Source organism: Ursus americanus, chromosome 8 (assembly GCF_024610735.1).
Source record: "Ursus americanus isolate L20-20 chromosome 8, mUrsAme1.1.p, whole genome shotgun sequence".
NCBI lineage: Eukaryota > Metazoa > Chordata > Mammalia > Carnivora > Ursidae > Ursus > Ursus americanus.
In genome coordinates, this window is record NC_142134.1 from 77,256,192 (window position 1) to 77,279,104 (window position 22,913).

The 22,913-nt window shown below is 46.1% G+C and overlaps 1 protein-coding gene across 1 annotated transcript; it reads right to left on the bottom strand.

Moving 5' to 3' along the window:
- Window positions 1-2,087: 2,087 nt before the first annotated feature.
- Window positions 2,088-22,897, bottom strand: LYAR (Ly1 antibody reactive). Its single transcript, XM_045771368.2, has 9 exons — window positions 22,742-22,897; window positions 17,152-17,326; window positions 15,545-15,659; window positions 9,811-9,918; window positions 9,613-9,696; window positions 5,928-6,354; window positions 5,514-5,600; window positions 2,878-2,963; window positions 2,088-2,403 (listed from the first exon to the last, which is right to left on the bottom strand). Exons 2-9 carry the CDS (start codon window positions 17,271-17,273, stop codon window positions 2,269-2,271), a joined length of 1,164 nt encoding a protein of 387 aa, XP_045627324.1. The 5' UTR covers window positions 17,274-17,326; window positions 22,742-22,897; the 3' UTR covers window positions 2,088-2,268.
- Between the last annotated feature and the right edge of the window lie 16 nt (window positions 22,898-22,913).

A 22,913-nucleotide genomic window follows, 5' to 3' on the forward strand; every position in this document is an offset into this window, starting at 1 on the left:
GACATTAAGGAGGGCCCAGCCTGGGACAGTCACATATCTTAAATCTTTTGGAACGCAAGATATAGCCCATCTTCTCCCAAATCCTGCTTGTCTGCAGCATCATGGAAAACGACAGTGTGCATAGCTGACAAATGCCAGGCAACACCCGAAAGTTAAGGGGTCCCATAGGAAAACCACAGTGTGTCCAAATGCATCCCTGTCAGGTTCAGGGACACCCGAGTGCCAGACCCAGCAGACCAGTGTGGAAATAGGCAGAATGTGGTAGAATTCAATCTTACTCTCAACTTAGACACGAAGCTGTAAAACCAGACACAAATATCATTAGATCGGCTTCTAAAGTCCCCAGGGCTCCAGTGTTGTATTTGAGTCCAAGTCAGGCAGGCAACTGCCAAAACCAAAGGGTGGTCTGTGTGCAGGGACCTCGGGAATGGTCTATGGTTCGTGCTTGTCACCAGACCCAGAGGCGCAACTACACGCCTGGGGAGTCCTTCCCACCACCAACTGCACCACTGAAGACATCGCTCCATGACACTGACCGTCAGAACCTGCCGTAGCTGGCCTTTCTTCTTCATCCTCATGGGGCTGGAGGGAACTGAGAGGCCACCTCCTCCAGCCCCAGTGCCTGGGGGCACTCTGCTAGCATTCCCGAGCAGCTGTCAGCCCCATTGCTCCCAGCAAGTTCTAACTTGAGAACCCTGGGTTAACAGACAGGATGACAGAAACAAGAACTCTGTCATGGCCTAAGTATATGTTTTACTTAATTTTGCCACATTTGCCCAATTCTGCCTGAAGTGCATCCTGGTAAAGGGGCACCTGGGTGGCTGAGTCGGTTAAGCGTCCAGCTCTTGCTTTTGGCTCAGCTCATGATCTCATGATAGTGACATGGAGCCCTGCGTTGGGCTCCCTGCTCGGCAGGGAGTCTGCCAGAGATTCTCTCCCTCCTCCTCTGCCCCTCCCACCACTCCACCCCCACCCCGTGCTCACAGGCTAACTCTCTCTAAAAAATAAATAAATCTTTTTAAAAAATGCATCCTGGGAAAACCGACAAAAGATAAAAACCAGCACAGATATTGAAATGCTATGGAGCTTGCACTTGAACTTGTGACTGGGGTAAGTGGGTTCACAGCCCCCACTGTGCACAGGGAGGACAGTGGAGCAGGAAGGCCTCCTGGACTGCACTTACGAGTCACGGCTGGGCTCTGCTCTGTCCCTAATTGAGTGTGTGGTCTGGGTCAAGCCTCATTTTCTCCTTTGCTTTCCAGAATGTCTAAAGCTTCTCACGGCTGGAAAATTGTTACTGATAACCCTAACAGTAGCACAGCAACCATGAGCGAGCGTCTGCTGGGTTTCAGGCACGGTGCTGTGCACTTTACACACATTAGTTCATTCACTCACAGCTCAAGAGGAAACTTCAGGATCCCCATTGTTCAGACGAAAATCAACAGAGGCTCGGAGAAGTTAACTGTTAAAGGACCAAGCCAGGACCAAATTCCCAGCCCAATTCCAAAGCCTTCATCCCAACAAGTGCCCCTGAATCCCATCATCACAGTGGCATGTCCCCAAATCAGAATGGGACATGCTGCTGTTGAGCTCGGGGGCAAGTGGCAGGACACAGCTCTCCTCCAGCACCACACAGGACTCAGAATACCACGTCTGAGAGCATTTCCATCTAGTCGGAGCCCTGGGACAGCAACACAGCTAACTAAGTGAGGGGCTCCGTCTCAAGTGAGTCATTTCCCGTATGTGGTCACAGTCTGTCTCAGGCTGAAGCAGGACGGGGCCACAGTGCAGACGGGCCGGACTGTTACAGACAAACCTCCCCTCAAGAGGGGGCCTTCCGGAGAGGCACGGACTGCCAAATACTGAGGCCGTCGTGACCATTTCTGGACAAAATACTACAACTCACATGTTTTAATGACACAACAAACCCACCGAAACCTCTAGTTAAAACTGTATAGAAGTGATGCAGTTAAAACAAATACTTTTTTGTCTGACCAAAGGAGGATTTTTTTTTGACTTGTCACATTTTTAGAAGTTTTCCACCATAAAAGTATTCTTTAAAGTACAATAATTTTCACCACCACAGATTTAAAATTATGGATAAGAATATATTTTCTCATAAAAGGTCTACCAAAAATAGACTTTTTCCTTAACTTAAAAATACAGCTTTGGAAAGCAAAACTGGGAGTTGTTACAATTCATTACATATTTTATAAACAGCAGTGAAAGAAATCAATAGAACGGATTCAGATTTAAATATAAAAATGTTCATTTCAAAAGCTTGACTTTGTCCTTTAATAACTTAAAGCTGGGGTTCTTGCTGATTTTCTTGTTAAAGATGGTGAGGAGCTCCTCTTCAGATTTGTGCTGTTCATCCGTCACCGCGTAATACTGAGCTAACACCTTCACGAAGAAAAACAATCATCAGATGGGTGATTTCTCCTGAAAATTTACCTAAAATGTTCTTTCTTTAACCCAGAAGGACCCGGTATTGGCAGCACAGGTGTGTTCTGCTTGCGGACATTCCGACACCTGTACACTCCGTAGGAGCGCCCCGCTGGGCGTGTGCCACACAGACACAGAGTTAGACACAAAAACAGAAGAAACCACTGCTCTGGAATAAGCAAAAGAGAGTGAAACACCAAGAACAGTCATTTTCAGGTTTAACACGGGCACTGTTCTGGCTAGGGAAGTACGATGGGATTCGGCCCAATTCCCTGCCGTCAGCCCTGAGGAGCTAGTGAGCAGCTTGAAAATCACCGAGATACAAACAAACGTGTAGAATTTTAGATTAAAACGACAAAAACCAAAAACTGTACATCTCAAAATAAAGAAGGGGCCCTCCCCAGCTTCTCTACCTGGGTGCGTGCGCCATACCTTTTTCCTTAGCTTTTTGACTGCTACTTCATTGTCTGGGGCCTGTTTCAGAACTGCTTTAATCGTTCCCTTCCAGTTGAATTTACCTACAATATAAAAAAAAGACATTCTGTTTCGGTGTAGTGCCAGAGGGATGAAGAAATCACCTGTGGGACATCTATTTGCCACTCAGGAAATGAACCCACCCTGACAGTACCGAGGAGCAGGTCCCTGACCTGTCCGACCACAGTGGCCGACAAGCCTGACCCCCCTTCCAGGACTCGCTCTCAGAGTGAGCGGGTCAAGTAGGCACCCTAAGTCCCATCGCCACTACGAGAACGAAGCAGGAGGAATAAGTTACCAGTTTCAAGACTTCTGATATAGTTCCAGTGATCAAGACTGTGTGGTATTTGCAGAGGGACAGAGACACAGATCAAGGAAACAGAATTAAGAACCCAGAACGGAACCACACAAACCGCCAAACTGATTTTTGACAAAGGTACAAAAGCAATCCAATGAGGTAAAGAGCCTTCTCGACAAATGGTGCTGGAACAATTACACAGCGTCGGGCAAGACAGTGAACCTTGTACCACGTCTCATACTTCATATAAAAATCAACTCAAACTGGATCACGGGCTTAAGAATAAAATATAACACCTTATATAAAACATTTAGAAAAAACAGGGGGAAAAAATCTTTGGGATCCAGGGCTAATAAGCAACAAGTTCTCAGACTTGGTACCAAAGCATGACCTACAAATTAGGCTTCATCAAAACTAAAAAATTTGCCCTATAAAAGCTTCTGTTAATGGGGGCGTTTGGGTTGCTCAGTCGGCTGAATGTCTGACTCTTGATTTTGGCTCTGGGTCGTGAGATCGAACCCATTGTTGGGCTCTGCACGGAGTGTGGAGCCTGCTTGGTATTCTTTCTCTTCCCCTCCCTCTGCCCCTCCCCCACGTGTGTTCTCACTCTCTCTCTCAGCGGAAAAAAAAAAGGAAAAATTTTTTAAAAGATTCTGTTAACAAAAGAAAAAGATAAGCTACAAACTGAAAGAAAAAAAAAACACCTTACAAACCACGTATCCCACAAAGAATTAGTATTTAGGACTGGATATATAAATAACTCTCAAATCTTAACAGTAAGAAAGAAAACCCAATTTGAAAATGGGCAGAAGACAGGAACAGACGTTATAATGAAGAGGTAACACGGATGGCAAATAAGTACCTGAAAAGATGTTCAACGTCCTCAGGGATAAACAAATTCAAATGACCCCGAGCTATTACTATACACTTATCAGAATGGAAAAAAGAACAGTACCACCACCAAACCCTGGCCAGGACGTGGGAAAACGGAGTGTGACATTGCTGGGGTGACATTGCCACTCCAGAAAATGCTGGCAGTTTCTTTAAAAACTCAGCATGCAAGCACCACACCACACAGCCAGTTGGGCTCCTGGACATTTCTTCCAGAAAAAGTGATGTGTGTTCCACACAAAAACCTGTGCATAAACGCAGACAGCTTTCTTCGTAGCAGCCAGAGCCTGGAAACCACCCACACGGCCTCCAACAGATGAACGGTCAAACTCGTTCATGCATCCAAGCCATGGAGGAGGACTTCACAAAAGGACTGGATTACCAATTCATGCAGCAACCTAGATGTGTATCTCCAGATAATACGGCCGAGGGAAAAGAGTTAATCTCAGAAATTCACAGACTAAATGATGCCAGTTGGGTAACCTTCTGAAAGTACGAGATTACAAAAATGGTGAACAGATCGGTGATTGCCGGGGTCACGTGGGACAGTGGAGAAATGGATGCTACCCAGGGGCCCACAGTGGGGCTCCCTGTGGCGGTGGAAGCCTTCCTCTCTTGACTTTATCGATGTCAGCACCCTGGTGGAGATGCTTAGCTATGCAGGGTGTGACCCTTGGAGGAAACTGGGAGAAGGTTACATGGATACCTAGGTCTCTTATTTCTTACAACTCATGTGAATCTACTATGGTCTTCAACAAACAAAAAGAATTTTTAAAAGCCTCATAGGTTCCAAGTTGGGTGTGGGTGGATTCCAAGCTACGAGGTCTAACCGAGCTTAGGCAGTTACTGAACCTCCATTAATAAAGCCTCGATTCTCATTGGAGTCCTGGGTCCTCATCAGCAGGACCCCAGGGAATGCTTTGGGTCTGAGGAAGTAGGAGCAGCTCGGTGGAGGAGGCAGCATTTTAGGGGAATGATGAAGGTCTGGGACTAGATTCTGACAAGTACACATTCTGGCCGAGGGAGTTCCAAGCAAGGACACGTGGGGAACAGCCAGAGCCCAGAGGGGAACAGTTAGGTCTGGTGGGCACTTCTAGGAGAGTAAGAGGGGCAGGGTCAAGGGACGCAGGGAGAAGGGAAAGGGAACATGGTCTCAGAAAGCCATACTGGGTTTATCTTCAGGTCCAAAGATCATGTATTTATAGAGTCCAGACGGTTCTACCCTTGAAGTTATACAGACGCTGGAGAGTGACCCACAGAGCTCTCACTGGCTCTCAGGAGCCACACCCTCCCTGCTTTCCGTCTTCCATGCGCCTCTGGAGGGGAAGATCTGCCTGAAGGCCCCAGGTCATCTCCCCCTTCCCCACCCTGGAGCGCAGACCTCTCCAAATGACGGCAGGGATACCTTTTGTAGGAGCCTCACAGTTTTCTGGTTCTCCGCCCTCAGGAGGTCCTGAGAACTTTCTCTTTTTCTTCTTAGAATCTGCGTCATCTAGGTAAGTAGAAAGATTAAAAAAAAAAAAAAAAAAAAGATTTGCATTTATCATAGCAGCTACCATTTAATGAAAGGCATGCGTGGCCAGGCCGCCCACCTCCATCACCTTGCCCACCGCCCAAGCAGCCCAGCACCATGGGCCTCTCCTCCGCGTCACAGGAGCACATGGCAGGCTGAGGGGTGCTCACTTGCCTTCCCTGAGCCCAGAGCCTGTGCTTTCTGCCTTACTTGTTCAAATGGGGGGGTCTAACAGATTTTACCCAGCCCCAATTCACTGCTTTACGATCTACTTCACAAAGCCCAGAGCATATGCTGGTCACACACCTTCCAAGTGCTTCTGCTTTCTCTTCCCAGGCCGGGCTTTCGTGGGCTCCTCCTCGGCGTCTCCTGCGCGGGCCCCAGCTCCATCCTCAGCCCTGTCAGTGGCCCCCTCGGCCTCACCGGCCTTGGTCTGGCTCGTCTTCCCTGCAGAGCCCGGGGCCTCCCCTTCGGCCTCCTGGCCTGTTTTGCGCTTCTTTGGCTTCTGATTCTTTGAATTCTCTTGGTGGTTTTCTAATTTTAGTTCTTTCTTCTCTTTTTTCCTATTCTTCTGCCTTTCTTCCTTCCTTTCTCTTTTATTCTTCTTCACCTCTGCTTGCTTTTCTGTGCTGTCATTTGTCCCAGAGGCTGGCACCTTGGCGGAAAGCTCTGTGCGGGGCGGGCTCACTGCCTGGGCGAGGGGCTGCCGGTCTTGACCCTTACTGACTGCTTCCTTATTACAAGGCAAAACCGAAAGACACATAAATACTCATTCCAGACCGTTGTTCACATCACTGCACGTTGTCTACTGAGCAAACTGTTCCAAGAAAAATGTCTACTACTTACCATTTTATAACTCTGACCCCCCCCGAGCTAAAATGTAGCAGTAAATATTATCAAATGGGAAAAAACTTCCCCCAGCCCACACTCCACCCCGCATTTAACAGACATTTTCATTCCACTGGAAAAGTGAAGAATCCTTATGTCACTTAAGCTAGATCTTTAATTTTAGTTCACTCTTCACTTTTCTTTCTGATAGAAGATGAGCACTTAGGTGTGGCAGAAACCACGGGATCTACGCATCTGCAGACCTGGGTTCAAGCACCAGCTCGGTTCATTACTAGCTGGGGGACTCAGGGCAAGTTATTTATCTGCTCCGCACCCGTTTCCTCACTGACACAATGAAAGGGAGTAAGAGGTACCTTACACAGCTGATGTACAAATAAAACGGGCAGTTGCGTCACGGGCCTCGCAGCTCACGGTGCTCAGTAAGGAGTAGACTGAAGGTGCTCAAATAAGCCACTTAGCGTATAGGAAGGTTCTGTAAACTCTGCTGTACCCGACAGGCCTCACCTACTCATTGTTCCGCACAGAGCGTGACCCTTGGAGGAAGGGCGTCAGGGGCACGTGGATAGAGTGTGAGGCTCGAGGGGGAGGAAGCAGAGGAAGCTAAGGAGCTACACAGCCTGGAGGATGATAAACCTCCACTAGCCGCACTGCGGGTTCGAGCCGGCACAGCTCCGACCGAGAACAGACTCCAGAGCAGACTCCGGCAGAGTGCGTCCCACTGTCCGCTGCACCGACTCCAAACATACGCCGGTCTCTACAACAGCCCCTTCTCGAGACGTGACCCCGGCAATGTCCTGAACTGCGCCGTGAGCCCTAACACGTCTGGACAGAGCTGCTCCGGGAACCGCTGGACTCCTCACCTGAGACCTGCGCCCCAGTCCCATCTTCATCGGTTACCAGCCAGGTGACAGGCCAGGTCACCTCCAGTCTTCTTCCTCTGGGAGACTGAGTCTCAAGGAAGGAGCTCCTACCCCCCAAATTGAGCCGAAAAAAGGACTGGCTTTGACTCACGCCTCATTCAGTGCTCTGCCCTAGCTGAGAGCACAGCCCCGGGAGAGGAACGGTAAACTAACTAGCTGCCGTTTCTCCGGCAGCTCAGAGAAATCAGCCAGACCAGGCACATGGCGGGCGGGCAGGGAATGAGCTCAGAAACAGACTCGGGAGGAAGACAGGGATAATCGCCTCATTCCTGGCCTATGGTCTCATTCCTCTTATAGTCAGGCACTGTTATGACCACTGAGAGCCACAGACCTCATTCTGCCTTCTGCCCAGTTTAGACCATGTCTCCAGCTGGTGCCTCCCCTCTGCACCCAGAGGGGGAGATAGTCACCCCATCTTGTAGCCACTCGGTAATAGGTGGATAAACTCATTCCCCAACTTCTTTCTACTTCATTCCAAACTCTTCAAATGTGGTCTCTTCAGTGACACCGTCACTGACCCTCTTTCCTACCAGAGCCCCTCCCACTCGGCACCCCTCTTCCTGCCCTCCATTTCTTCCTTGTGCTTCCCAAGCCCTGTCCTGCTCTTCTGGCCTGGACCCACGTACACGGTCATCTGTCCCACACTGAACACAGCTCTGCGAGAGCAGGACTCTGGCCTGATTACAGCTGCCGCACAGGGACGAAGCACGCTCTGTGCCGGGGCAGAGCAGGCATCCCCGCAGACGAGGACATGGGGCCTCCGGCTGGCGGGATCAACAGCAGAGGCGTGAACAGATGGGGCCGCAGGGCCGTTTGCTTTGTGCCACGCACGCTGGGGTGTGCCGTGGCGCTCCCAGGGCGGAGGCAAAGCAGCCATCAGCCGTGTCTTACAGAGCTCAGTCTACCACGAGCTGCGCACGGCTTATTCATTTAATTCTTAATATGGTCAGTTTCAAAAGGAATATCAGAAAAACCCTTTTTTTTTAAGTTTTGCAGTGAACTAAGTAATTTCAAACCTTTGATTTTTTACTTAAAATAACGGAAATTACCTTTTAAAAAGCACGTGCCACAGAAATGCTAATTATATGACTGGTGACAGTGCCCGCTTCGGCGGCACTGGTACTACCGCTGGGATAATGCAGAGATTAGCAGGCCCCGCGCAAGGATGGCACGCACGCGCCTGCTTCTAACATTCCAAAGGCCCAATCCGAACGTTCTGAGAGGGACAAATGCCAGGACAGTTTCACAGTTATCCCAAGGTGCTGCTCAAACTATTTTACGTACGTAGTCAACTCCTGGCAATGTGAGTAGAATAAAATACGGTCAGAAAAGCCCACTGTTGTTTTTAAAACTACTAATGATATAAGTCTCCAAATGGGATATAAGCTCCAAGTAGGAGCAAAGTACAGGTGAATTAATGGGGAAAAAAATTTTAAAATTAGCAATGTCACCAATAAGGTGGCCACACAATATCAAACAAGACTCTGCATGGAGTCCACATTTAGGGGTCTCTCAGATCGAACCTGACAGGTGGCTACCTGAATTACTCCAGTGGGGTTCTCACTCCGCAGAGGGAAGGGGACAGACGCTCAGCAGGTGCCCACTACACACCAGCTCCCACAGAAAGGAGTGCTATGAAAGCTGCTTCAATCCATGTACGGGGCCTTCTGTAAACCCTTCACCTGAAAGAACCCCTAGTCACTCCTATGCCCTCACGGTTTATTCTCTTCATGGCACTATCACCCCCTGACATATTTTACATTTTTTGTTCAGGGCCTGGCACAGATCGGGGGCTCACCAAACTGAGTAAATGCATGAATAGGGCTATCCACTTTTCTTTAAAACAAGGAAACTGAGGCTCAGAGAGGTTAAATAAAGTGCCCAAGATCAAACATTTGGCCAACAGCACAGCAGGGATTCAAACCAGGTCTGTCAGACGCCCAAAGCTCCTGCTCTTTCCAGTACATCCCACTGTCTGTTTTCTAACCATATTGTCTCCTGTTCGCTGGTACCATTATCAAACATTGGGATTAAATACCTTTCTCTGCACAATAAGGAAATCTTCTCTGCAGTGCATTCAGTTTATTCTTTCCCATAAATGAAGGCACAAAGAGGCTCTCTGAAAAAGAAGGCTGTCTTGACCTCCAAAAAAAAAGCATTCCCATTTCATTATTACTAATCACTTTTGCCACACTGCAAATCTAAAATTTGATCTGACTTACATTACTGGAAGCTTCAGCAAAGATATTCCACACCTGCTCCAGAACAAATTCATTATGAACTTTTAAACTGTTCTTCATCCAGTTCTGTGAGGAACGAAAAGAGAAAACCCACTTGTTCATTTTGACAGGTGCACATATGCTCAGTCACCAGTGGGCCACACATCCCCTCCACGCAGGGAAGGCACAGCAAATCCATACCTGAAATTTTGCCTTTTTCCTGGGAACGTTGTCAAAACCACTAATTTGCTCTAAAAGTTCTCTCACTTTGGGGCTGACGTTGGGTCTTTTTATTAACTCATTAATTTTCTACAAAAATGGAAGATAAAACAAAAATAATTAACAACTGGCATTTCATTAACAACTTTCATTAAAGTCAAATGGCTTTCACGGCTAGAGGCTTCTCATTTCAAGGCTAGATTTTATATTAATGTGTATGCTTACAAATTCACCACAGTAGTAGAAGTCCTCGCCAGAGTAATTAGGCAAGAAAAAGAAATAAAGGCATCTAAGTTAGAAAGAAGTAAAATCATCTCTGTTCATAAATGATTTCGTCTTACAGGTAGAACACCCTGAAGATCCCACAAAAAAATCCCAACAGAACCAATAAATTTAGCAGTCACAGGATGCAAAATCCACACTTGAAAATTAGATTCTAGATTTCTATACACGAACAAACCCTTTGAGAAGGAAATTAAGAAAACAATTTCATTTACAATAGCATCAAAAAGAATGAAATACTTAGAAATAAACTTAGTCATTAAGGAGGGGGAAAACTTATATGCTGAAAACTGTAAACATTATCGAAAGAATTTAAAGAAGACACAAATAGGGGTTCCCGGCTGGCTCAGTTGGAGGAGTGTGTGATTCTCGATTTTAAGGTTGTGAGTTCAAGCCCCACGTTGGATGTACAGATTACTTAAATAAATAAAACTTAAAAAAAAAAAGATGGTTTTAAAAATAAATAAAAGAAGACACAAAGAAATGGAAAGACACCATGTTTGTGGGTTGAAAGACAATATTAATAGAGAACCCAGAAATGGACCGTCGGCTCTTTGGGCAACTAATCTTTGACAAAGTGGGAAAAAACATCCAGTGGAAAAAAGACAGTCTCTTCAATAAATGGTGCTGGGAAAATTGGACAGCTACATGCAAAAGAATGAAACTTGACCACTCTCTCACACCATACACAAAGATAAACTCCAAATGGATGAAAGACCTCGATGGGACACAGGAATCCATCAAAATCCTAGAGGAGAACATAGGCAGCAACCTCTTTGACATCAGCCACAGCAACTTTTTTCATGACACATCTCCAAAGGCAAGAGAAACAAAGGAAAAAATGAACTTGTGGGACTTCATCAAGATAAAAAGCTTCTGCACAGCCAAGGAAACAGTCAAAAAAACTAAGAGGCAGCCCACAGAATGGGAGAAGATATTTGCAAATGACACTACAGATAAAAGACTGGTATCCAAGATCTACAAAGAACTTCTCAAACTCAGTACACAAGAAACAAATAAACAAATCAAAAAATGGGCAGAAGTTATGAACAGACACTTTTCCAATGAAGACATAAAAATGGCTAACAGACACATGACAAAATGTTCAAAATCATTAGCCATTAGGGAAATTCAAATCAAAACCACACTGAGATACCACCTTACGCCAGTCAGGATGGCAAAAATTGACAAGGCAGGAAACAACAAATGTTGGAGAGGATGTGGAGAAAGGGGATCCCTCCTACATTGTTGGTGGCAATGCAAGTTGGTACAGCCACTCTGGAAAACAGTGTGGAGGTCCCTTAAAAACTTAAAAATTGAGCTATGATCCAGCAATTGCACTACGGGGTATTTACCTCAAAGATACAGACGTAGTGAAGAGAAGGGCCATATGCACCCCAATGTTCATAGCAGCATTGTCCACAATAGCTAAATCGTGGAAGGAGCCGAGGTGCCCTTCAACAGATGACTGGATTAAGAAGACGTGGTCCATATATACAATGGAATATTACTCAGCCATCAAAAAGAATGATTTCTCAACATTTGCTGCAACATGGACGGGACTGGAGGAGATAATGCTAAGCGAAATAAGTCAAGCAGAGAAAGACAATTATCATATGGTTTCACTCATTTATGGAACATAAGAACTAGGAAGATCAGTAGGAGAAGAAAGGGAAGAAGAAAGGGGGGGTAAACAAAAGGGGGAAGGAACCATGAGAGACTATGGACTCTGGGAAACAAACTGAGGGCTTCGGGGGGGGGATGGGATAGGCTGGTGATGGGTATTAAGGAGGGCATGTATTGCATGGTGCACTGGGTGTTACACGCAAGTAATAAATCATGGAACTTAAAATAATTAATTAATTAATTAAAAAAGACAGACAGACAATATTAAGATGGCAATGCTAACCACAGTGATGTACAGATTCAAATGCAATCCTATGAAAATCCAATTGACATTAGTGGTTTTTTGCAGAAACAGGAAACTCCATCCTAAAATTCACATGGAATCTGAAGGGACACCAAATGGCTACAATCATCTTGAAAAAGAATAAAGCTGGAGGTCTCATGCTTTCTGATTTCAAAGCTCATCACAAAGCTAGAGTAATCACAGAAGCATGGCACTACCATAATAATGGACATGTCAACCAGTGTAATGGGGAGCCCAGAAGAAATAAACCTCGTATATATGGGCAAATGATATTCAGAAAGGGTGGTAAGACCCTTCAGGGGGGGAAGAACAGTCTTTTCAACAAACAGTGCTGGGGAAAAATGGATATCCACATGCAAAAGAAAGTGGAAAGAAAAGTTTAACTCTTACCTAACACTATATACAAAAAATAACTCAAAAACGTATCAAACACCCAAACTTAAGAGCAAAAACCACAGAATGCTTAGAAGAAAAAAGGGGGAAAATGTCATGACAATAGATCTGGGCAATGATTTCTTGTATAGGACACCAAAAGCACAAGCAACGAAAGAAAAAAATAAGTTGGACTATATGAAAAATTTAAAATGTTTGTACATCAAAGACATTGCCAACAGAGTAAAGAGGCAATCTGCCGAACAGGAGAAACTATCTGCAAATCATTTATCAGATAAGGCATTCATATCCTGAATACATAAAGAACTCCTACAACTCAAATATGAAAAACAACCCAATTATAAAACGGGCAAAGGGCTGGAATAGACATTTCTCCAAAGAAGATGTACAAATGGCCAACACATAAGAAGATACTCATCTTCATTATCATTAGGGAAATGCAAATCAAAACCAAAGTAAGATACCGTGTCATACCCCTTGGGATGCCGATTTTATCAAAAAACAAAAACAAAACAAAACAAAACAAAAAAACCTGAAAAGTGTTGGGGAGGATGTGGAAGAACTGGAAGCCTTGTGCACTGCCAGTAAGAGTGTAAAATGGTGCAGCCGCTGTGGAAAACAGTATAGTGGTTCCTCCAAAAACATACAAATCCAGCTAGTCCACGTCTAGGTACATGCCAAAGAGAATTGAAAGCAAGGACTCCAACATATTTGTACACCCATGGTCATAGCGGTATCATTCACAGTAGCCAAAAGGCTGAAGCAATTGAGGTCTCCACCAACATACGGGTTTATAACCAAAACACAGTCCATCTGCCACATGCTGCAACATGGAGGAACCTCCAGGACATTACGCTCAGTAAAATGAGCCAGTCGCAAAAGGGCAAATATTGTATGATGACACTTATATGAAGTCCCTAGAGTAGTTGAATTCAGAGAGACAGAAAGCAGAATAGGAGGTGCCAGGGGATGGGGGAGGAGGGGACATGAGGAGTTAGTGTTTGACAGGAACAGAGTTTCAGTTTGGGAAGATGAAGACGTTTCTGGAATTTGATGGTGGTGACGGCTGCATAACAGGGTGAATGTACCTAACCGTACACTTAAAAGTTAAGGTGGTCAACGCTATGTCATGTATAATGTAAAATTTTTTAAAAACTTGGAAAAAAAAAAGAAAATAAGCCAAAAGTGATCAAAAGAATCAGACAAAAATGGCTATTACAGACTAGGAAATTACTTGAGGACCAAGATAACAAGTGCATTAAGATATAATAAATCTAAAATAGCAAGAACAGAGATGAAAATTAAATTAGTGACCTAGGAAAATGCTTACGGCAATCTCAGGGAAGGCAGAGGAAAAAGACTGTTATTAAAGCGAGAGCAATGACAGCGCACAAGAAAGATGGTCACTCATGAGCCGTAAGAAGGACAAATAAATATAATGCAGGACAATATCCCTGCATTAGGAAAGAATTAAAGCTACATAAAAACGGACCAGAAAAAAATGGATACAGGAAACTAAGAGGAGGATGAGACAAAGATCCTCTAGGCCCTCAGGCAGAAAAACAAATCAAGAAAATGACACAAGGTGAACAAGGCAGAAGTCAAGCTGCCTGGGCACTGGACAGAACGGCACACGGTGTCAGAAGACTGTAACAGGGCACTGGTGACAAAGCTCAGAGGAAGACACTGTGACCCAAGCAAGTGGGCGATCTCTCCCTGACCCATCTATCCACTGTGTGTGTGAGCAGAGACGGCTAGAAGGATGCTCCAAGAACATTAATACTGACAGGATTCCAAAATTGTCTTTAAAAACTGAAGGGTTTAGGATTTAAAGAAAAGAACAAAACCCCCGAGTCCAGCTGTCAGGAGGTCACAGCCGGCTTGGTTACTCTCCCAGCATTCCACATTTAGTCTCTCCATCTGTTCACACGGTCAGCTAGGGGCGGAGGGAGGAATCCGATGGCTGGTGGGCAGGTGAGCCAGGACAGAAGCTGAAGGACAGCTCTTGATCTAGAATACGATGACACGGCTACTGAAGCCTGACAGTTTACGGCAGGGCCTAGCAAACCTCTTCTGTAAAGGCTCGGGAAGCAAAGATGTTTAGGCTTTGCGGACCGCCCGGTTTCTGTCCCAACTGCTCAACACTGCGCTGGTAGCTCTAAGTAACAGAGAGCATGTAAATAAACGGTGCAGCGGTGGTGGGCGGCGGTCTGCGGACCCCTGCCTTTAGAGGATTTCCTTCAAGATGTGGCGGAACTCCTACGCCTGGGTACCACAAGCTCGGGGCCCAGAATGTCATGTTTCTTGAGGGGGATTAAAATAGAATATGAGCCTAAAAGTGAGGCTGATGGTCGCCGGCCTAAATATCTTCATTAAAAAAAGGAGTGTCACTAGCTTCTCAATCTGCACTGGGTACTTAGTCCTTTGTGAATGGAGGATTTTCCCCCCAGGAGTTTGCTGACTCAGTGAGCTAGTGAATGCCAGAAAACTCACATTTCAACTCCAACATCAAAGGGAGTTAACTTTTATTTGGTTTCTAGGAGAATAGAGAATTTCCACAAAGACTGCATTTGTCTTTTCTTTCTCCTACCTTCTATTCTGAATCCTTCCTGCTATCCGTTCTGTAAATGGTGAGTACCATTCTGGAGGCTATACCTCTCAATGAATTAAGGATTTTGTGCTTTGGCCATTTTTACTGTGCATGTTTCCATTTTATTTAAGTAGAAAATTCCTTACATTTATGAAAATATCTTTATTTTGCCTGATTCTGATAATTGGTAGATATGGCAGATTACTACACAGTTTGAGTGATAAAACCTGAATTATCACTAGAAGCAGATAAAGATTAGAAAGCTTCCACTCAGTCTCATAGCCAAGGGAAAGGTAGTGAGAATTCTAGAACGTTTTTGCAAGAAGTCTGCAAAACATATGGTTTAAAGACAAGATACATTGCAACTGTATTAACAGGGAAATAAAGAACTCTTGGTGGGAACACCTGACCAAGACCGGATGTTTCTGCATCTGGCCTGCACGTGATGCATTTGTTCGCAGGCTTCCAGAGAAAGCGGGAGATGTCAGAAGCAGCTACCTGATGAATTAGAAAGACCTTACCTGAATCCATGCCTGCTGTTTAATGTCGCCTTTGTGGGTTTTACCTTCATAACCTTTGCCACCATACTTCTGTTCCTCACTGATGCACTTCACGTGGTTTTTGTAGTCATCGCCCCTTCAAAGTGACAGAAAGTGCCACCATCAGACTGACCCTCCAACCGGACGCTCCATCTGGTGCGCACAAGCTGCCCCTGCCTTCTGCACTCCACACTTCCACTGTGCTTATCACCCCCTTCCTCCTAATTGTTCAATAGAAAGCCCACCCCCAAACTTTCTACCCATTTTTATACAAACGTCTTAAACCCCATTGACAGGCAGGGTTTTTTTTTGTTATAGTGAGCATATATAGAATATAAGAAAGAAAAATAATTATCTGCAATGGGGTAGCTTTAGCTTAAATAACAAAATCTCTATGATTTTCTGGTAATACAGTAGGCCATCACTAACTCGTGGTAGAGTCAGTTAAAAGCTGGAGTAAAATCTTGTCACTAGAAAGTTCTAGATCTGCGAGTGCTGGCAAACAAGGAGACTCGATTCTGTCTCCTACGATCATTTTGAAGCTCCTTGGGATCCTTGGGGAAATGCCTGAGACCAGGCTGGGGGCAAAGTCCCCCAATGAGAAACAACCCAATTTTCACCTGTTTTATAGATCAGGCTTCCTCTCAGGATTAGGTATGAACAAAGTCTTAAGCTGTTTCCAAAAATTGTTTTTTAAAAAAATCACTGCTCTAGAATGAAATTAAAATGGACTTTTAGGGGCGCTTGGGTGGCACAGCGGTTAAGCGTCTGCCTTCGGCTCAGGGCGTGATCCCAGCGTTACGGGATCGAGCCCCACATCAGACTCCTCTGCTATGAGCCTGCTTCTTCCTCTCCCACTCCCCCTGCTTGTGTTCCCTCTCTCGCTGGCTGTCTCTATCACTGTCAAATAAATAAATAAAATCTTTTAAAAAAATAAATAAATAAATAAAATGGACTTTTAGCAAATGTCATCCAAACACCACAGAGGACACTGAGGCCGATGCACCAGAAGCCGCCTTTGCACTTAAACTGTGTGAAGCTGAGGGGGACTCAGCATAAGACTGAGGCGAGCCGTTTGCACATAATGGCTCACCTCAGGAAAGAGTAGGTAAGCAAGTCAAAGATCTGTCCTGCCCCCACCCCCTAGTCCTCACCTTTCCAGAGATCCCTCAGTAGAAGGAAGGACCCAACACACTTGGGGGCCAGGACCCATTAACTTCTAGGGGGGAACCAGTCTCCCTACTACCCGCCCCCCCAATGTGAATGAGTCAACTCATTTTCTGGTTTATAAATCCAGCTCTTCCGTGTGACCAGCGCACCGTGCTCCTGGAGACTTACTCGGGATGGCCACCTCTCAGCCTCTCAGCCTCTGATAACGGTGGCAAGGAGGTGTCGCTGAGTGGCCCCCACCCCCCGTCTGCTCTTTGGACCATCCTTAGAAAGCAAATACTCTGTAAAGCACTTTTTTTTCTTCTTAATTTCTTTTCTCAAACTTGCCTCCATTTTTTTTTTTAAGGCTTCATGAGGCCAGGGCTTCTAAAACTGGTGTCGACCTTTAATATGATCTACGTGAATTATGTAGAATTTACCAGAAATCTTTACCGCAGTCAATGCAAGACAGGCATTCACAGTTTCTGCAAATAGCCACATGCTTTTCCACTTGTACTTTCTTGACTGATTCACCACATGCATTGCATGTAAAAAACACCATTTTTAGCTAAATGGTTAAGTATTCTCTATCCAAGATAGGTTTGAAGTCTTGTCCTGAGAATTGAAAGAAAGGAAAAAATAAGTATCTTTGTAATCTGAAACTTCTGTTCCCAAGAAACAATCATACAGCTCACTTTTCAACCATAATTTCACATGAAAATAGCTACAAAGAACAGAATCAAAGTTGATTAGCAATCTACATAAAACTCTACCAGCATGTAAGTAAAGTTATAACTAACAGTAATAGTGCCTGACATTTGTTAAGCACGTGCTTACCATGGGGCGGGGGCGCTGTTCTAAGAGCTTTATACATATTAACCTATTTAATCCTCACAGCAACCCTGTGAGGGGACTACTGTGTACAATTTATACGGTGAATGGAAACACAGAGAGATTGTTACTTGCCCAAGGTCACACAGTAGCAGAGCCAGGATTTAAATTTGGCAGGCTGGCTCTAGGGAAGAATTTTTAGGGGCATTAAGCAAAATGTCTTACCTTCTCTAAAAAGGTTAAGCTTGCTTGCCCCTCCCCCCACCACCCTTGCCTTTAGGTGTGAACTGCCAAATTATTTTAGAACATAATGAGGGGGAATTCGGGAAGGTTTAGAAAATGAAGAGGTCTAAACATTTCTCAAAGCACAAAAAACACTCATATAGGCATGAGTATGTACCCACAGGTGTTAAATATAAGGATGTGCCCCTCCGAGGGTCTTAGCGGACACGGAATAGGTGAGGGAGGGGCCTCCTTCATGTGGCTTCTTATTGGATCAATAAAGAAGTGAAACCACCTATCACAGTGTGCCAGCTTCTGGGCGCTGAATTACTGGAGGGCATTCACAGACCCACATGTCCCAAGCACTGCCCCAAGATTTAGTATGTCTGCTGCAAATACATAACCACCATTTACAGATTTCATGGAGACACTCTGTGCTCAATGAAACACAAATTCACCCAAAAGTATTACAGGAGCCACAGTAACTTTCCATAGCTACATAACTTTTTAATCACTATAACCTTAAAGAATATTATCATTTTACATTATGAATAAGCTTCACAGCAAAAATATTGACAACTGTTTGACCAGCACCTTTTTCCTCCTTATAAAGGTGAAGGTAAAGGTCAAGTAAACTGGTGCACTCTGATGCAAACAGAAACCCTTCAGCACAGATGAGCAGTCGGGTTCAGAAGAGAATTCCCATGCACGAAATCACACTTTCTCCTCCACTCCCATGTTCTAGGTCACTGTCAGGTCACACATAAGGAAGTTTCAGGGCTGTCTGCTTCCATTCAGCCTTGAATGGAAACGTGTATCCTGACTGCAACCCCAGGGTTTACAAAGGCCCAGCCATTTCTTGTGGAAGCCTCTCCCCTGTGGGGCACCGTTGGACAAAATCAGCTTGCCGGATACACTACATACAAAGGCAGACCCCTGGCTCGGGTCCCCTGCTCAGCTTGCCATCAGTGTGGCCTGGCACGGGAGGGCACGTGGTCAGCTACAGCCCCGCACCCAATCCAGACAGAAGCAAACATGATCGTTCTGGGATGTGAGGCAACGATGCCCATCTTCTCATCTGGTTATCGTAAAGATGCGTCAACTAGTCACAAGTCCTGGGGAGCTGCCGTCACGTGGCCTATGACCCAGCTCCCTCCAACCCTGGCATTCTGCAGACAGATGCTCAAGGGCAGGCAACGAGATCACCGGCCGCTCTGCCTCACAAGGGAAGAACAAAGGCCGGAACAAGAACGAACACATTATTCAGTAGTCTGGGGGGGGCACTTTTGTGTAGGAACCAGAGCAAATCGTTAATTAGTCACGAAGAAATGGATGGCCATTGTAACCACGACGTACAAGCAGCTGCGTTAAGCCAAATTACTGAAAATTTTAAAAGTACTTTCGCAATGAAATCCAACAATGAAAAATACCCCCTCAAACTTAAGCTATGGCCTAGAGCTTTCTGACTTTCATGCAGAGGTCTGTTCTGTTTCTCGATCAAGGGGACGAGGGCAGGGGTGAAGGTTTCGGCAAGCTCTGAGATCCAACTGGGAGACACAGTCTGTCATGGAACGTCAGGAATTAAAGGCCCAGGGAGGACAGCTGGAAACAAAACGTATCAGCTGAAAGAAGCCAGTGATGTTGACAAAGAAGATGCTCGGAATATCTGTGCAAAACATGTTATCTCGCTGGGGATTAGCCACGCACCGTGTACACATCAATTCACAAGAGGATTAGAATTTGGTCACGTGTCCCATTGGAAAAATACCCCTTCGACCCTTTTCATTTGGTCTTTTGCGGCAAATGTTCACATTTAGAATTTTTTTTCTTTTTAAGCAGAATGGGTAGCTTGCAGGGAAAGTCACAACTCAGTCTCTCTGCGATTTTTACAGCCACCGCTGCATTTTCACACTTGATCTCAAATGGGGACAGTGTGGCCACCGGCTTGTTAATGAGATACCTTTGTAAGGAGCTTACCCCTCCCTTATTTAGAGCCCTGAGGACACCCCAGCACTAGCGGAAGAGTCACCTTGATCATGCCTCATATCTAACACCTTTCCTGTATGCAGTAAACACTTGTGTGTGTGTGGGGGGGGGGGGTGAGCTGCAAACACCAGCAAGCTCTGAACTATCTTAACCTCACCACGGACAGCGTGGCCCGAGTCTAGTGCAGGCTTAACAACTGCAGAAGCGTAAATGCTACAAACTTACAAAAAGATGCCTTCTGAAAAGTCAGTTCCTCTAATGGAAGATAGCAACCACTGCCTAAAACAAAAAATGACACTCAAATTTCACAAAATGAAGTAAACGTGAAAGAACTTTTAAATAAACTTTCAAATGGATATTTTTGGTAAATTTGTAACATTTACACTTGGGAAATTTGGAAAGCTGGAAACAAGCTGCATTACAACTTTTAGGACACTCTGTCTGCAGGGCTCAGATATGTATTTCAACATTTAGTCCCAAGCGTAAAGACACGATGGCATTCTTTAAGGGGCTGAGGCTAAATAAGGATCCCCTTTTCCTTCCCTGGCTCCCCAACTCTCTGTGCGCAAGGCCAGGTCCCAGTACAGTCACAGAGATTCTATATGCTCTTCCTTCGAGAGATGTGGACACATGAAAATAGAAAGCAGTGTTCGTGCACTGGTCGAGAACATACCCAGTTCTCACCCCAGGTAAGTCACTGTAATTCATTTCGGCAGAACTTTGGTCAACGCCAAGTGTGCATCAGGATCCAGATACACCTGGGTGCCTTCCCCAAAGGAGACCAGTCTCTGTGTGAGCTTCTGGCTGTCTATTCATCTGTCTGGTCAACTTACTGAGCTCTTAGCAGATGCCAAGAGAAAGATGATGAATTACAGAATACGATATTAGCTCTCCAGAGAGCCATTTCACACTAACAATCATAACTGCACCCAACACCTCCAGAACAGGTGTGATCACACCACCACCCCAGCATCTGTAAGAGAAAACAGAGGCTCAGAGAGGTTAAGTGATTAGGCTGGAGATACAGGGAGTGGCAGAGGTAACCTGAGACAAGCCCAAGCTTCTGCCCTGCCTCTCTATCTTGACTTGCCATGTTTATGGCCATTTGGTGGCCATTGCTCAGCATGTGGGACCCTGAGACCCTCATCCCAAAAGAAAAACAACAAAAAAGGCTCTACAATGATCTTCCATTTTACACTGTAAGGATTCTAAGGTCCTTGCACACACTGAGCAAGGATACAACCGTGTCCCAGCTAAAGAGGTCAGGTGTTGGAAAATGAGGCTGAGTTGAGGGGAGCAGGTGGCAACAGTAAGGGGCTGGGAACTTGTGAGGGATTTGCGGCACCTCAGGCTCCTCTTATCAGGATGGTGGCCACATTCTGTTGAGTCAGGGCCAGAGATCTGAGCTGGAGCCTGCACCTGCCAACGACCTCAGGCTATCCTAACTTCCCAGATTCTGTTCACCTATAAAACAGGTCTAATATCTATCTTAGAGCACTGTGTGGAAAATAATAGGAAAGATACATCATTACTCAATGATAGAAAGAATTTCCTAAGACCTATTAATTTGCCCATCAATGCTATTACACCCGGTCCCCTCCCAAACCCATATCTCTTTAAACATGACCCTCACTCATCTAGCTTCATAAATTCACTCATCTCCTCTGGCTCCCCACCCCACAAGGGCCTACTCTACCACCCTGTTCCCCGAATACAAGGACCTCACGTTTATTTCTGGAATTGGGATTTGGAGTTCCCTTTAAACCTTCCTGCCTCTACGTTTTTAAATTGTTTATTTTTACAAAAACTACATTCACTGTTCTTAAAATTCTCTCACAGCCGTGTACACACAGACGTAAACCCCACCACCGCTGCCAAAACAGCCCACCTGGGGGGCCAAGCTGGCAACCTCAGCACAATCCCCAATGTGTCCCGTGACCTCCAACAAGTCACTGTCCCCTCTGAATTTCAGGCTCTCCCGTCTGTGAAACAAGGGGTCAGGAGCCCCTTCCAAGGGTAGAATTCCAAGAAACCAAGGGTATGGTGCAAGGGAAGGACAGAGGAGTACACACTGTCCACCATCTTGTCTAAGCCCCTGAATGTAGGGTGAGGAGGCTCTCCATGTGCATTCACCCTATGAGGCAGGAACATCTAGCTCCATCGAACAGATGAGCACAGGGAGGGTGGGAGAAACTGAACCATGTCTCTCCACTTCCCCAAGCACTACATCCCCAGCATCCCTTCACTCGTATAACATCTGGAAGTCTACCACATGTCAGACACTATACTAGGCACTTGGGGCCTGAGGGTGCTGTGTGAGCCCCAAGTGAGCCCTCTGCAGGGAAGTCAGCCTTGCAAGTACACCCCACCTGTCTGCCCTGAGGTGGGTGCTGCAGAAAATCCTGACATTTACTGGTCCAGGTGCCAAGCCCTGTCCTAGGCAGTTAATATACTTGTGCTCATGTATTCTTTGCAACAGTACTCTGAGTTAGGCTCTATATTATTCCCTTTTGATAGACCAAGACACGGAGGCACAAAACGATGAAGTAACTTGCAAAAGGTCACACATCCAGTTAGTGGCAAATCTGGACTCCCAGGCAGTTACATACAGCGGCCCTAAGTCGGTGGTCTCAAGTACTGTGCCCTAAGGCCTCCTCCTTAGGGACAGAGCTCCCCAAGCCTCAGGGAAGACGAGAGAGAGCCTTGTCCCCGACATGCAGCAATGCTGAAGCCCAGTCCCGCGGTGACCCTGGACGGGGGGGTTCCCGGCACGAGGACCTTTCCGTCTTAAAACCGGGAAGACTCGGTCAGCCTAAGTCCAGGACTCCTTCCACTGCTCCAGAGTACGAGTGAGATCTGAATGAACTGCCTCCTCCTTCCGTGGGTAAGCCCAAGGAGGGGTTCTAATGGTTGGAAACGCAGGCATCCGCCACACCGCCCGCTCCTGAGCCCCAGCCTCCCGGGTCGGACCTCTGGGCCGCCGCCCCTCACCTCTCAGCCAGCGCCCGCCAACGGTTTCAACCCTCCGCAAGGAGCACGTGGAAACGCCGCCGCCCGTCCAGCGCTGCAGCCGCCTCCCTCCAGAGCGTCCCGGCACAGAACTCGCTTCGGGACCGCCCCGCGCGCCTGCGCGCCGCGGCCACACTCCCGGCGGAAGTGACGC

Excerpts from the sequence above, each read along its gene's own strand:
- LYAR (XM_045771368.2), bottom strand. The coding sequence starts at position 17,273 with ATGGTGTTTTTTACATGCAATGCATGTGGTGAATCAGTCAAGAAAGTA. Across the intron at positions 15,660-17,151 it reads GACTGCGGTAAAGATTTCTG|GGGCGATGACTACAAAAACC; the intron begins GTAAATTCTACA and ends GTCACTTTGAAG. Across the intron at positions 9,697-9,810 it reads GGAAAAAGGCAAAATTTCAG|AACTGGATGAAGAACAGTTT; the intron begins GTATGGATTTGC and ends CGTTCCTCACAG.